The 12,377-nt window shown below is 43.1% G+C and overlaps 1 protein-coding gene across 1 annotated transcript in view; it reads left to right on the top strand.

The window, feature by feature from the left end:
- Window positions 1–12,377, top strand: part of PPM1H (protein phosphatase, Mg2+/Mn2+ dependent 1H) — a 252,994-nt gene that overhangs the window by 86,321 nt on the left and 154,296 nt on the right. The window contains exon 2 of the mRNA XM_032874649.1: window positions 9,414–9,579. Coding sequence (XP_032730540.1) covers window positions 9,414–9,579 — 166 coding nt within the window. The remainder of the gene's footprint in view (window positions 1–9,413; window positions 9,580–12,377) is intronic.

Below are 12,377 nucleotides of genomic sequence, written 5' to 3'. Positions count from 1 at the left end.
CACCAAGATGCACATTAAATTCTGTACAAATTGGTAGCTCTTTTCTCTGCTTCACTTCTGTATTACATGTAATAATACAAAGTTGTCAGTATTCGACTGTTTTTGACCTACAACAATTTTAGACCATTCGGTGGAATAGTTAATTAAGTTCAGGAGTCAGCATGCATTTTCTGTGAAGGTATAGACAGTAAATAATATATATAGGCTTTGCAGGCAGTGTGTGCAAAGTTCAAAACTATGAACGGCCGTTGTACCTGGAAATCCACAACTAAAAATATGTAAGTGAGTAAACATGGATGTATCCCACTTAAACAGTAAAATTACTGATGCTGAAATTTGGACTTCATATAACTTTCACAGGTCACAAAATATTCTTTTATTTTTTTTCCCCTCACATACATAAAAATGCAAAAACTATATTTGGGGTTCATACAAAACAAGCAGTGGCCCAGATTTAGCCCATGAGCCATAGTTTGTGGAACCCTGGTGAAGTCAACGTGGGTTGCCACTGCCTTTATAATTTCTGGTACCAAGAATTTTCTGTTCACTGACCTTAGAACAATTTCATTATCTCCTCCTCCAGCACTCCCCACCCCCAAGTCTTGTTTCATCTTCTCCTCTTCATTCATAATCATTCTGTCAGTGGAAACCTGAGAGTCCTTCCTCCTCCTTGCTCCTTTCTCCCCTGTGACCCATGTCCAACAGGTCTTCCTGGGAACTCTCTGTTCTTTCATCTCCTCTGAAACCCTCACTTCAACCCAGTGCCAGTGCTTGAGTCATGACCCCTTGGTCACCTGGACTATAGTAAGAGACCCTGGCTGATCACTTCACCTTTGTCATTTATCCTCTATAAACCATCCTCCATTAAGCCACGGTTATTTTCCTAAACAGTTTGGGTCCTATGAATCCTTTGTTGAAACAATCTTAGATTCTTCCCGTGCGTCATAAGCTCTGTAGGATAAAGTTCCATAGAATTTCAGGGTCTCGTTCTGAGGTAGCTTCCTCCGCAAACCTATACTCAGACCACACCTAAACCCTCTTTATGAAGTTTATGTCACTCTCTGCTTTCACAGGCTGTTCCTCTGCCTAGAGAGCCTTTCCTTCTCTTTTCTCTGATTGTTGATTTTCTCCTTCATTCCATCAGGCTGAACTTGGATGCCACTCCTCTATGATACTTTACCTGACTCTCTGGTTGCAGAGTTGTCTCCTCTTCTGTGTGCCCAGATCCCTTGTGACACACAACTGGAGCATGGCATCAGTCTGGGCAAACTGTACTTATTGTCAGGAGGTCTCCCAACTACAGATGACTGTGGGCTTCTTGGGAGTGGAAACCACATCCTAGTCTTCTTGGTTCATCCCCATGTGATGGGGATGACAGTAAATATATTTAAAGTAAACTTTCAGTCAGTATATTATGTATCTGATAAGTGTCTTGGTTTACTTATGAAGTCCCACAGATCAGGATGCAGGGTTGCAGAACCAAACGCCTTGTGTCCAGGCTGGTTACCTCAGTGGTACAAGCTGACAGAGTGAGGTCTGGGGTGAGCTAGGGGAGAAATGTCCTACCTCTGATTGTCGTCACAGGAGACTGAGACACTTGTGTAACCTGATGTACTGTTTTTTGAGAGAAATGGGAAAATGAAGACTTTAATGTAAATATCCCAATTTTTTCAATATTGGCAACTAGTTCACTTTTTTTTTTCCCTCTTAAGAATTTATTTGAGAGAGAGCAAGAAAGAGCTAGCATGAGCAGGGGGAGGGGCAGACAGAGAGGGAGAAGCAGGCTCCCTGCTGACCAGGGAGCCCAACTTGGGGCTCAGTCCTATCCCAGCACTGCGGGATCAGGACCTGAGCCAAAGGCAGAAGCTTAATGGACTGAGCCACCCAGGCATTCCCTACTAGTTCACTTTTTAAAAAAACACTTTGTGGACAAAAACTTTAAAATAGTAACCTCTCTGGGGGCTGAATATGGCTCTTGAGATCCCAGTTAGTCCCTTGATTGGTCACATCCCTTCATGACAGGGCCTGGGAACCAGAGGTGTGAGGTTGCCAGCTAGAGAAGACGTGCCTGTATGTGCTCTTTTCCCACCCGTCGTTTATCTTCCTTCTTGACCACCTGCCTCCTGCATGTGTTGGTACGTAGTTACCTTCCAAAAGGGGAGAGCCTCACACCCCAGAAAATTCCAGTTCTTGACATCCTTTTTCCTCTCTGCCTGGTAACGCCTGACTGACCGTTAACTCATGGGCTGGGATGATCTACCCTGAGGTGGCTGAAACTGTCAGGGAGAATCTCTTATTCTCGCTGAATGTTCTGGTTGTTTTGCTGATGGCTGTTATCAAAGGCTTAGCTTCCTGGTCAGAGGCATGGTTTTCTAGTATACCAAGAATGAGAGGTTATTAACTTCCTTGGAGGTAGGGATTAAGTTGTCCATATATTCCAGCTTATTTGGGTGGTCAGTAGCCCCTTCGGAGAGTCACGTGAAACATTACCTAGGAGGTTACATAGGAAAGAGAATTTTAATAATCGGTAGTTGTATTTGGTCTTGCATAAATGATTCATTTCCATTCCCTCCCCCTACAGCCTTTTGCTGTCTGCTTCTCAATTATATATGAATCAACAATCTCTCACTTCACCTGATGGCCTTTGTCAATTACTTTCTCCTTCTTAGCCAGTGTAATTACTGCCTGCTTAGCAGTAGTAACACTAGTGTAAACTTTATAGCCTAGACTGTTCAGGCCTTTATTTCTTTTAAAAACAAAGCAATATAATAAACAACCAAGCCAGATTCTGTATTTGGCCATCTTCTGTGGGGTCTGAGACCTGAGCTTTTGAATCCAGGAGGCTAGGGGTCCAGAAATGGCATCTGTGGGCAGGTCTGGATGGAAATCTAGAAACAATGCAGTCATGACCCTGTGAGTGCTTTCCAGGTACTGAACACTGTCCCATGTGGCTTCATTGTTGTAATAATTTTGAGAAGAGGACTCAGAGAAGCAGATGTCCTTGCTCAAGGTCCCTGTTCTGGCAAGTGTCACGTGATGCTGCTTGAAGGCTCTGGGTGCATGAAGGCGGCCATGTGTCCTGGAGGCAGGCAGAGGGATCCTAACAGGAGGGAGGGGGAGAGTCTCTTCAGATTTTCACAACTGCACAAATTGTGCCCAAATCCCTTGGGCCCAACAGAAGGAAGAGCTAGCTTTGTATTGGATATAATATTAATAAATAATATATCCTGAGTGCTCACTGGGTACCAGACACTCTTGAATACTTCCCATGCTAGGGCATTTAATTCTCATGCTCTGTGTGATTGAAGAGGACTACTATCCCCATTTTAAAGAGAGAAAGTAACTTGCGCAGGAACACACAGCTAGGATTAGTAATTAGTGGAGAGACCAGGTCTGGACTAGGTCTCTCCAACCATTGTCCCTGTTGTGACATCTCAGGAGCATATGGTCGGGGCGGAGGTTGGTGAGGAAGGAGGGGACAGCTGTCACATACTAGCACAGTAAGTGATGCTTGGAATCCTTCAAAGAAAATGTCAGCTGGGACTCTCCTCTCTTGATTGTCTTTGTAAACCCTTTTGAGAATGGTTCCATTGCCTATTCTCTGGGTCTGTGTCTTTTGTGACAGGGCTCATGGCTTGAGTATACTTGAGGGTACTTGTCTGAATTTAGTAATAGCTACCTGTTGTCTGTGTCATAGTATCAGGGAAGTGTCCTTGTAGCCAAGATTTTGAGCAGATGATAAGGCAGATAATTTGATAGTTTAACAATCACAATTAAAACCAGGAATTTACTGCTGAGATTGAGTGTTTAAAAATTTGTGACTAGAGTATTTCACAAACAGAAAGAAGGAAAACAAGTTTCTAACACAGACATATGTGACAGTGACATAGAATCAATCGTCTGCTCCTTTGAAATAGGTTTTGCTACCGCTGTGGCCTCAAGGTCACCTTCATGCTGGTACTCAGATCATAGCTTCAAGTTGTGTCTGATACACACATAGGATTTCTGACTTCCAAGTCTTTCAAATTCTGTGTGTGCCTGTTCTTACAAGGGGGAGAAATCTAGGTGTTTGGGTATAACTGAAGGTAGACAAAGCCCTAAAACAAATGTAACTTTATCACACGTCTCTCTCCCAGCGCAGATGTGCCGTGGTCGTCTCAGAGATGAAAGAAGTGAATGGAAACCTTCATATTGAGGAGACAGAGGCATTCTTCCTGTTTATCCTCCAACAGTTCTCCCCCCGCGTTTTAATCCTAACTTCAAATTTTTCCAGTTCTTTTTTTTTTTTTTTCTTCTCAAAGATTTTATTTATTTGACAGAGATCACAAGCAGGCAGAGAGGCAGGCAGAGAGAGAGGGGGAAGCAGGCTCCCCACGGAGCAGAGAGCCCGATGCAGGGCTCGATCCCAGGACCCTGAGATCATGACCTGGGCCGAAGGCAGAGGCTTTAACCCACTGAGCCACCCAGGCGCCCCAGTTTTTCCAGTTCTTGATTATTTTATGACCAGAAATCCCCCCTCGCCAGCACACACGTAACGTAGCCACTCCTAGAATTTAATCCACAAAGCACTGCTCAAGAACTGAAGTTTAGAGAAGTTAAGTAGGTTGGCTGAACACTTTGCCTGTCCACTTGGCAGTGATTTAACCTTTAACAAGAACAACAGTGGTGGCTAACTCACAGATCTGACACGAGGCTTAAATGAGTTCATTACTGCCTGTAAAGCTAACGACAGTGCCTGGCACTTAGTTCATTCTCAACAAATGTGAGAGAGTGTTATTCCTCCACATCTCGAAAGTAGCAGAGTTGATTCCTGGTTTTCGTTCACTCATTCAGCAAACATTTGTTGAGCACCTGCTGGGTGCTGTGTTCTGGGGAGAGAGCCTGTGTTCTTAATTGCTATGCTCATTGCCTCCAGTTCAATTCCAAGGAAGATAGCTTCCCTCTTTGTAGGCAATTGGAAAATAATGTCCCTAAAGATAGGACAGTTCCTGGTCCACCAGCACTTTGCTTTTAAGTCTTTAAGCATCAGGCTAAGATAAAGAATGCACATCTTAAAGTCATTCCTCTTGATCTCAAGATAGTGCTGACTTCATGCTGGAGCAGAAGATAAGTAGGGAGTGTAGCTATGGGTACAGCTGCTTAGATTAAATAAAATTATTGTATCTATTAATAGCGTGATGCTCCTTTGCTTGGGGAAACAAAGTGTTTCTCGGTTTACTTTTAGAGGAATTGAAGATTTCATGTACATTTTATAAACAGATAATTTGCCTCTGAAGAACAAAATAAAAGATTTAAATTGATAGAGGCCAAGCTTTTTAAAGCCAGAGTACTTTAAGGAGAACCAGGTCATGGTGGGCCTGGGTGGCTCAGTCATTAAGCATTTGCCTTTGGCTCGGGTCATGATCAAGCCCCCAATTAGGCTCCCTGCTCTGCGGGAAGCCTGCTTCTCCCTCTCTCACTCCCTCTGCTTATGTTCCCTCTCTCGCTCTGTCTCTCTCTATCGAATAAATAAATAAAATCCTAAAAAAAAAAATGAGAGAGAAGAACCATGTTTTTCTAGCGAAGATGGAGTAAGGGATTTGAAATGATATGAAATATGGGACAAGAAATTGTGGGGTTTTTTTTTGTTGTTGTTGAAGGCAATGGCTTTAAATTAATCTGACTTTAATATCTGAATAATAACCAGATATCTGACCAAACAGGCTTCCCAGGTTGGGGCTGCTGTCTTCCCATCAGGGCAACATTTCTGACTGTTTGATATTTCGTAGTGTCATTCACAAGCTGTATTCAACCTGAAGTGGCAAAGTAAGGCCACTAGTGATCTGTCATAGTTCTCTGGCTTTGATGAGTCATTGCAGTACAGCACTCTGAACCAAGTGCGGGTAAGAATAGATACACAATAGGAAAATAAAACAACTGAGAGCCGAAGGAGAAATTGCTGGGAGCTCACAAGTGTGCACGGCTCTGCCGTATTTAGCTGCATGACCTTGTGCACAGCGGAGACCTCCAGGGCCCCAGGCTGCTTGTGCACAAAAGAAAGTTTCTAAGGTTTCTTGCTGAAGTTAGGTCAACTTTGGAGTTTAATATCCACTGAGAGCGGGAGGAGGTAAAGCCCTTTCAGGTGCCCACGGTTCAGGATGTATGTAATTATAGTAGCTTTGTTGACTGGTGGAAAACAGCAGTGGCAGATGAGTCAGCCTGGCCTGTCGCTATTGGAGACCAGTGATGCTTTTTTTGTTACAAAAAGACTTGACTGCAGCCCAAGTTTAGGTGACAGTGGTAGGGGTGATACCAAGTTCCAGAAATAGCAGCTGGGATGTTGTACAGAGGACGATATGGAGGGGACGGTTGTCACGAATTGGTTTTCCCAGCCAAACCTCCACTTCCGCTTTCCGTGGGGAAGCCGTTCGTGGGAGAGGTATGGGGAGGGTATCGTCCCCAGCCAGCCAGCCAGCAGCCCACCCCTCATGGGTTGCTTGGTAAGTTGCTACCCATGACTGAGAAGAGGCAGGTGGTATTTCATACCGCCTTCCTCTGCCCGGTTTGGTTCTCCAAAGGTAGATGTGAGAAGGAGACTCTGGACAAACGCATGTGCTCTGCCAGCTGCAAACCGTGGGACCAAACCTGGACTCATTTCAAGACAGGCAGATCTGAACCATCCATCCCTCATCCTCCCTCTGGGTCCTTTCTCCACTAGTTAGAGAAGAGGCGGCTTATGCCCATTTCTGTCACGCCTGGTAGTGAGCTACCTGATTCTAATCTACTGCTCCTGTGCCTCCCCACACGGTTCAGCCTGGCCTACCACAGATCGTGCAAGACCCCATGTGTAATAGGAAGAGACTGGGTTGGGGGGTTCGTTCTTCGTCCTAGCGGCACCACTTCCTGGCTGCAAAACCTGGACTAATTGATTTAGCTCAGGTGGTGAGTGTGGTAGTATTAATAGTCTTCAAGCACACGGTGACTTAAACCTTAGGAAATTACATTTTAACTTAAACCATATGAAAGTCTCTCCTCCTGAAGGAGGGAGAGTGAAGGTGGGGCAGAAAACTAGGCCTTGATCTCTTCCAGTCCCATCCCTCCATCAGCAAGAGTGTGTCATAAACACAAGAGACAGATTTGACCTCAGAGGTCACAAGGATCCCCACCTCCCTGCACAGGCCCCTAGACAATGAGTTTCAGACTCTGTAAGCAGCGATCTACTTTTTAAAAATCTTACACAGAAGTGTAATACATAAAGTGAGTAGAAGTAGGCTTTTGTGTATAAACATATGCTTGCATTGAAATTTATAATAAACCCCGTCAGGATTATGGAGCAGTTTTGATTAACCCAAAAATTTGAGATAAGGGCAATAATAGATGACAGGTGTGGTCTTTTTCATATAACATATAGATAAGCAATTACAAGTGATATTTTTTTAAAAATTTATCTTCCCAGTCAAGTGGTAAGTCAACTAAAGAGAAAAGATAGGCATATTATGCCAAAGCTGCCTGAATATGTAGACCATGGACATTTCTATGTTCACGTGTAACAGATGGGAATGAACTTCTAAATTACTGCATTTTTTCCCAAAATGCTGTACGTTTAAAAAATAAATTTAAAGTAAATATTAAGGGGCACCTGGGTGGCTCAGTTGGTTAAGTGTCTGTCTGCCTTTGGCAGAGGCTCAGGTCATGGTCTCCAGGTCCTGGGATTGGCATTGCCCCTCCTCTGTCTCAAGTGAATAAATATTTTTTTTTAAATGAAGTAAATGTTAAAACATCTGAAACATGTCCATACACTCCCAACATTTGGTAGAAGGATGCTTGAAAGACACCCTTAGATCTTGGGGGCACTCGGATCCCCATTTCCTCTCTGTTTCCCATTCGGTTGTGGTGAGTGTGCATTGGCTTAAGGAAATCTACGCAGTTTTTAATACTGAGAGCCATTTGATATTAAAAAAATGGTTAAATTTGGATAAGGTCTGCAGTCTGATTTACAGTATTTCATCAGTGTTAGTTGCCTGTTGTGCTATTCTACTGTAGGGATGTCAAATAATACAGCTGGGGGAAAGGTGCCTGAAACTGCATTGTTTTAGCAATTTACTCTGAGTCTATAATTATTTGATGATTCAAAATTTTTAAAAAGTTATTTGAAAAGGATTATCTTCTAGTTACGAGGGAATATAACCGGTTTGATAGAGTGGTGTACACATCACACTTACTGAATGAATTTCTAGATTTCCTACTATCTTACCTTAAAAAATAAAAAAAGCATCTTTTCTTTTCCTTGCTACTGAGTTCTATTCCCCACCCCTCCACATTCATTCTGTCACCGACTGTGACACTGTTGAAGTTTTTAAAAGAAAACACAGCCAATGGCAAAGAGAGCTCTCTCTTTTGGGAAATCTATTTTAGCTGCTAATTAATTACTTAATAAGAAAATGATGCTGAGGGCGCCTGGATGGCTCAGTGGTTAAAGCCTCTGCCTTCAGCTCAGGTCATGATCTCAGGGTCCTGGGATCGAGTCCCGCATCGGGTTCTCTGCTCAATAGGGAGCCTGCCTCCTCCTCCTCTCTCTCTCTGCCTGCCTCTCTGCCTACTTGTGGTCTGTCAAATAAATAAAAAAAAATAAAAAAAAAATCTTTAACAAAAAAAAAGAAAAAAGAAAATGATGCTGAAACCCAAGGGTTCACCTGCAGTCACCTGATACAGAAAAGGTAGATGAATGATGTAGCATGTTCTTCTAAAACATTCCTATGCTTAAAACACTTAGTAATTAGGCAAAGCATTATCAACATGCTGTAATATCATATGGTCACGTGTCCAAATCAGAGTTCCCTATAGCCTAATGTAATGGTACAATGTGATGAATATTATTCTATAGGAGAAAAAAATGAAGGATTAAAGATAATTTTTAAAATACACATTTGATGAACTCTCTTTTCTGTGAATAAAGTAAAAGTGGGCACAGCGGTAGTGAAATGTGGTTCTCTGTTCTCTTGGATTTTACAGTGTGCTGTAAATTACTGCACTGCCTTGTTCTTTGATAAGATTAATGGTGGGTTTTGCTCTTTATCACTTGGAGAAATGCAACAGAATTCCCCCCAGCCTGCCCATCGATCTTCATGGTAATTGCCAAAAGAGTGTCTCCTGTGTTTTGACCAAAATGGATTGGTGGGATTGCTCACAGCCGTCAGACACCTGGGAAGGTGAGCTGGGCTCAAAATAGTGCTTTAGGAAATGTTTTAAAGTGTGCTAATATAATTCCATTTTTAGCAAAATTAGTTTACTTGGGAACATAAAATAACAAGATCACAGGGTCCTGTGCTCTAGGTAGGGCTTTAGTTTTGGAGCCTGCCAAGGCTGACCCTTGAGACTGGGCTCTGAGCTTTCCTGAAATCACTGTCTGACCACTCTTCTGGCTTCTTCTGCAGGGTTATCAATGCCGGGAAGAGCACACATAATGAAGACCAAGCCAGCTGTGAGGTCCTCACTGTGAAGAAGAAAGCAGGGGCCATTACCTCAACCCCAAACAGGAACTCGGCTAAGAGACGGTCCTCCCTTCCCAATGGGGAGGGGCTGCAACTGAAGGAGAACTCGGTAAGATCTTCTTCACCCCTAGTTCTCAGGTGAGAGGCACATGGGCACCCTGGCTCCACTGTGAGGAGCTAGAGCTGAATCCCATCTGCAGTGGGAGAGAGAAAAGCAATGTCCCCAGAGTTAATGCGGCAGCCCATCTGTACTCAGGGTAGCACACAGTCACAGCTGGAGGTGACAGGTGTGTGAAGAGCTGGTGCTTGTTAGGTTCTTAACACTTAGAGTAAATAAAACACCCACATCGTAGATAGGTTTTGTTGAGATACAATATGTATATTGTTTGGTGGTTGTAAAAGAGCCACTTAAAAGATTTTCATGAAGGAGGTTGTCTCCAGAAGCCTCTCCTGAGGGATGGAAGGAACTCTAGCCATTGGCTTACAGCCCTGCCCCGGCTCTGCCCCCTTCTTGCGCTGGCCTGTCAGAGTTGTCCAGCAGGAGCCTCTGGCTGATGCTCTTCCCAGTTAGTCCTTGTCTCAGTTGGCCCAAAGCCCTTGCATCCCGTGGGGCAGCCTGGCAGACTGAATGCCCTGTTGACAAACCGTAGCGTTTCTCCTCTCTTCGGTTTCTGGAGGAGAAAACAGACATCTTCAGAAAGTTCTGAAGAAGCACTCAGAAAAGTATAGGAAATAATTGGTACTCTGTCCACCAGCGGATTATTTAGCTTACAGAAAAGAAACTTTGAGATGATCCGAATGTGACTTTTTATTCTAGTAATCTTGCAGATATTTTTGTATATTCATTTTTAGAGGATTGTAAAGGGTCCAGGAATCTTTTCTCCGTGTAAGAAATAGTATCTCATTGCGTTTATACGCAGGGAATGAGACTCCTGATTTATTTGGTTCATACTAGTTCGACTTAGAAACACAGTGACTTACAGAGACTCATCAATTGTACTTGTGTTCAAGGCTAAAGGAAGAATTGACTGGGCTTTTCCCAAAGGGCCAGAGTCAAGGACTCAGATGGGCAGTACAGACGAAAATGGTTAAGGGCATAGGCTCTGGAACATTAGGTTTCAGGGTAATCCATCATAGTCCATCATTTATCAAACCATTTAATTTTAGCATAGTTATTTTTTCTTTGAGCCTTAGTTTCCTAGAAAAAGGAATAATAATAGTTTCTATTACCAAGTATGGTGGGAAAAGACTGGTTGGAAGTATGAAATCCGTTGTCTGTGGAAATGTTGAGCTGGTGTCTTAATTAATAAATCCTTGATAAATGTGAGCAGTTACTATCCTAAAGTCAGTTCCGCTTGAGGGATTCTCTGTGGTTGATGTCCACTGAATTTTGTCTGTTTATCCATTTGGTAGTGAGCAATCACACAATTTTCCTTCATGCCTATTTGACAGGATTGTTTCGAGGATTGAGTTATTACGGAAAAGGACTCCGAGTCCGTGAGATATTGATGATAATTGATATGGGTGCCAGTGACTTCATGTTGCTCTTTCCCCTGATAGTTCTCCCCTGCCACCAGGATATGAAGTGATTTCTGTAAAAATTAGTCAGTACTGACATTTGGCCCGAGGCCAGTTGATGATGTCATTTTTCCTTGTTGCTAAATTCCTCCTAGAAATAGAGCCAGGAGTAACTTTTTACTTCCTGTCCTTAAGAACAGTGAAACAAGGGACACCTGGGTGTCTCAGTCACTTAAGTGTCTGATTCTTGGTTTTGGCTCAGGTCATGATCTCAGGGTCCTTAGATCGAGAAACCCCCACCCCTAGTGAGGCTCTCCACTGAGCATAGAGCCTGCTTAAGATTCCTTCCCTCTCCAGGGCATCTGGGTGGCTCAGTTAGTTAAGCGTCTTCTGTCTACTCAGGTCATGATTCCAGGGTCCTGGGATTGAGCCCTGTGTGGGGCTCCCTGCTCAGTGCAGAGTCTGCTTCTCCCTCTACCCCTCACCTCCCACTCTCTTTCTCTTGTTCTCTCTCAAATAAATACATTTTTTTAAAAAATCTTGGGGTGCCTCAGTGGCTCAGTCATTAAGCATCTGTCTTCAGGTCAGGTCATGAGCCCGGGGTCCTGGGATCAAGTCCCTCATTGGACTCCTTGCTCAGCGGGAAGCCTCCTTTCTCTCTCCCACTCCTCCTGCTTGTGTTCCCTCTCTCGCTGTGTCTATCAAATAAATAAAATCTTTAAATAAATAAAAAATTTAAATCTTAAAAAGAAATTCTCCTTTGCCTTCTGTCCCATCACCTACCTCTTCTTATAAATAAATAAATAAATGTTGTGGTTTTTGTTTTGAAACAAAAACAAAAAACAAAAAAGCAGTGAAATCAGTGCCTTAGTTCTTTAGGATGGAGCTATGAACCTCGCTTGTGATCATTCTGTAGCTCTGTCGGGTCCTTGGTCCACGAGGCAGCGAGGACATGCCAAGCAGAGTGGACACTTCCCGCCCTTCCATTTCCTGCTCCAGCTGTAGGCACCTCACTCCTATCTGCCTTATATATTAGGTTTTTTATTAAGAGTTTAAGGCAAGAGCTGTGCTGCTGTTTTTTAATTATGGGAAATTATACATAACCTAAAATTTATTATCTTAACCAATTTTTAGGTGTACAGTATAGTGGCATCAAACACTTTCTTACCATTACTCCCCTCCATCTCCAAAACTTTATCTGAAATTGAAACTCTACCCATTAAACTCTAACCCCTGTTTTCCCTGCCCTCAGCCCTTGGCAGTTAACTATTTTACTTTTTTCTCTACAAATTTGACTACTCTAGGTACCTCATATAAGTGGAATTATACAATATTTGTCATTTTGTGTCTGGTTTATTTCATTTATAATGTCTTCAGAATTCATCTGTG

Source organism: Lontra canadensis, unplaced genomic scaffold, assembly GCF_010015895.1.
Source record: "Lontra canadensis isolate GAN:19392208 unplaced genomic scaffold, GSC_riverotter_1.0 scaffold53, whole genome shotgun sequence".
In the NCBI taxonomy this organism is placed as follows: Eukaryota; Metazoa; Chordata; class Mammalia; order Carnivora; family Mustelidae; genus Lontra; species Lontra canadensis.
The sequence above is the reverse complement of the archived record's forward strand: the minus strand, read 5'-3'. Positions and strand labels throughout refer to the sequence as shown.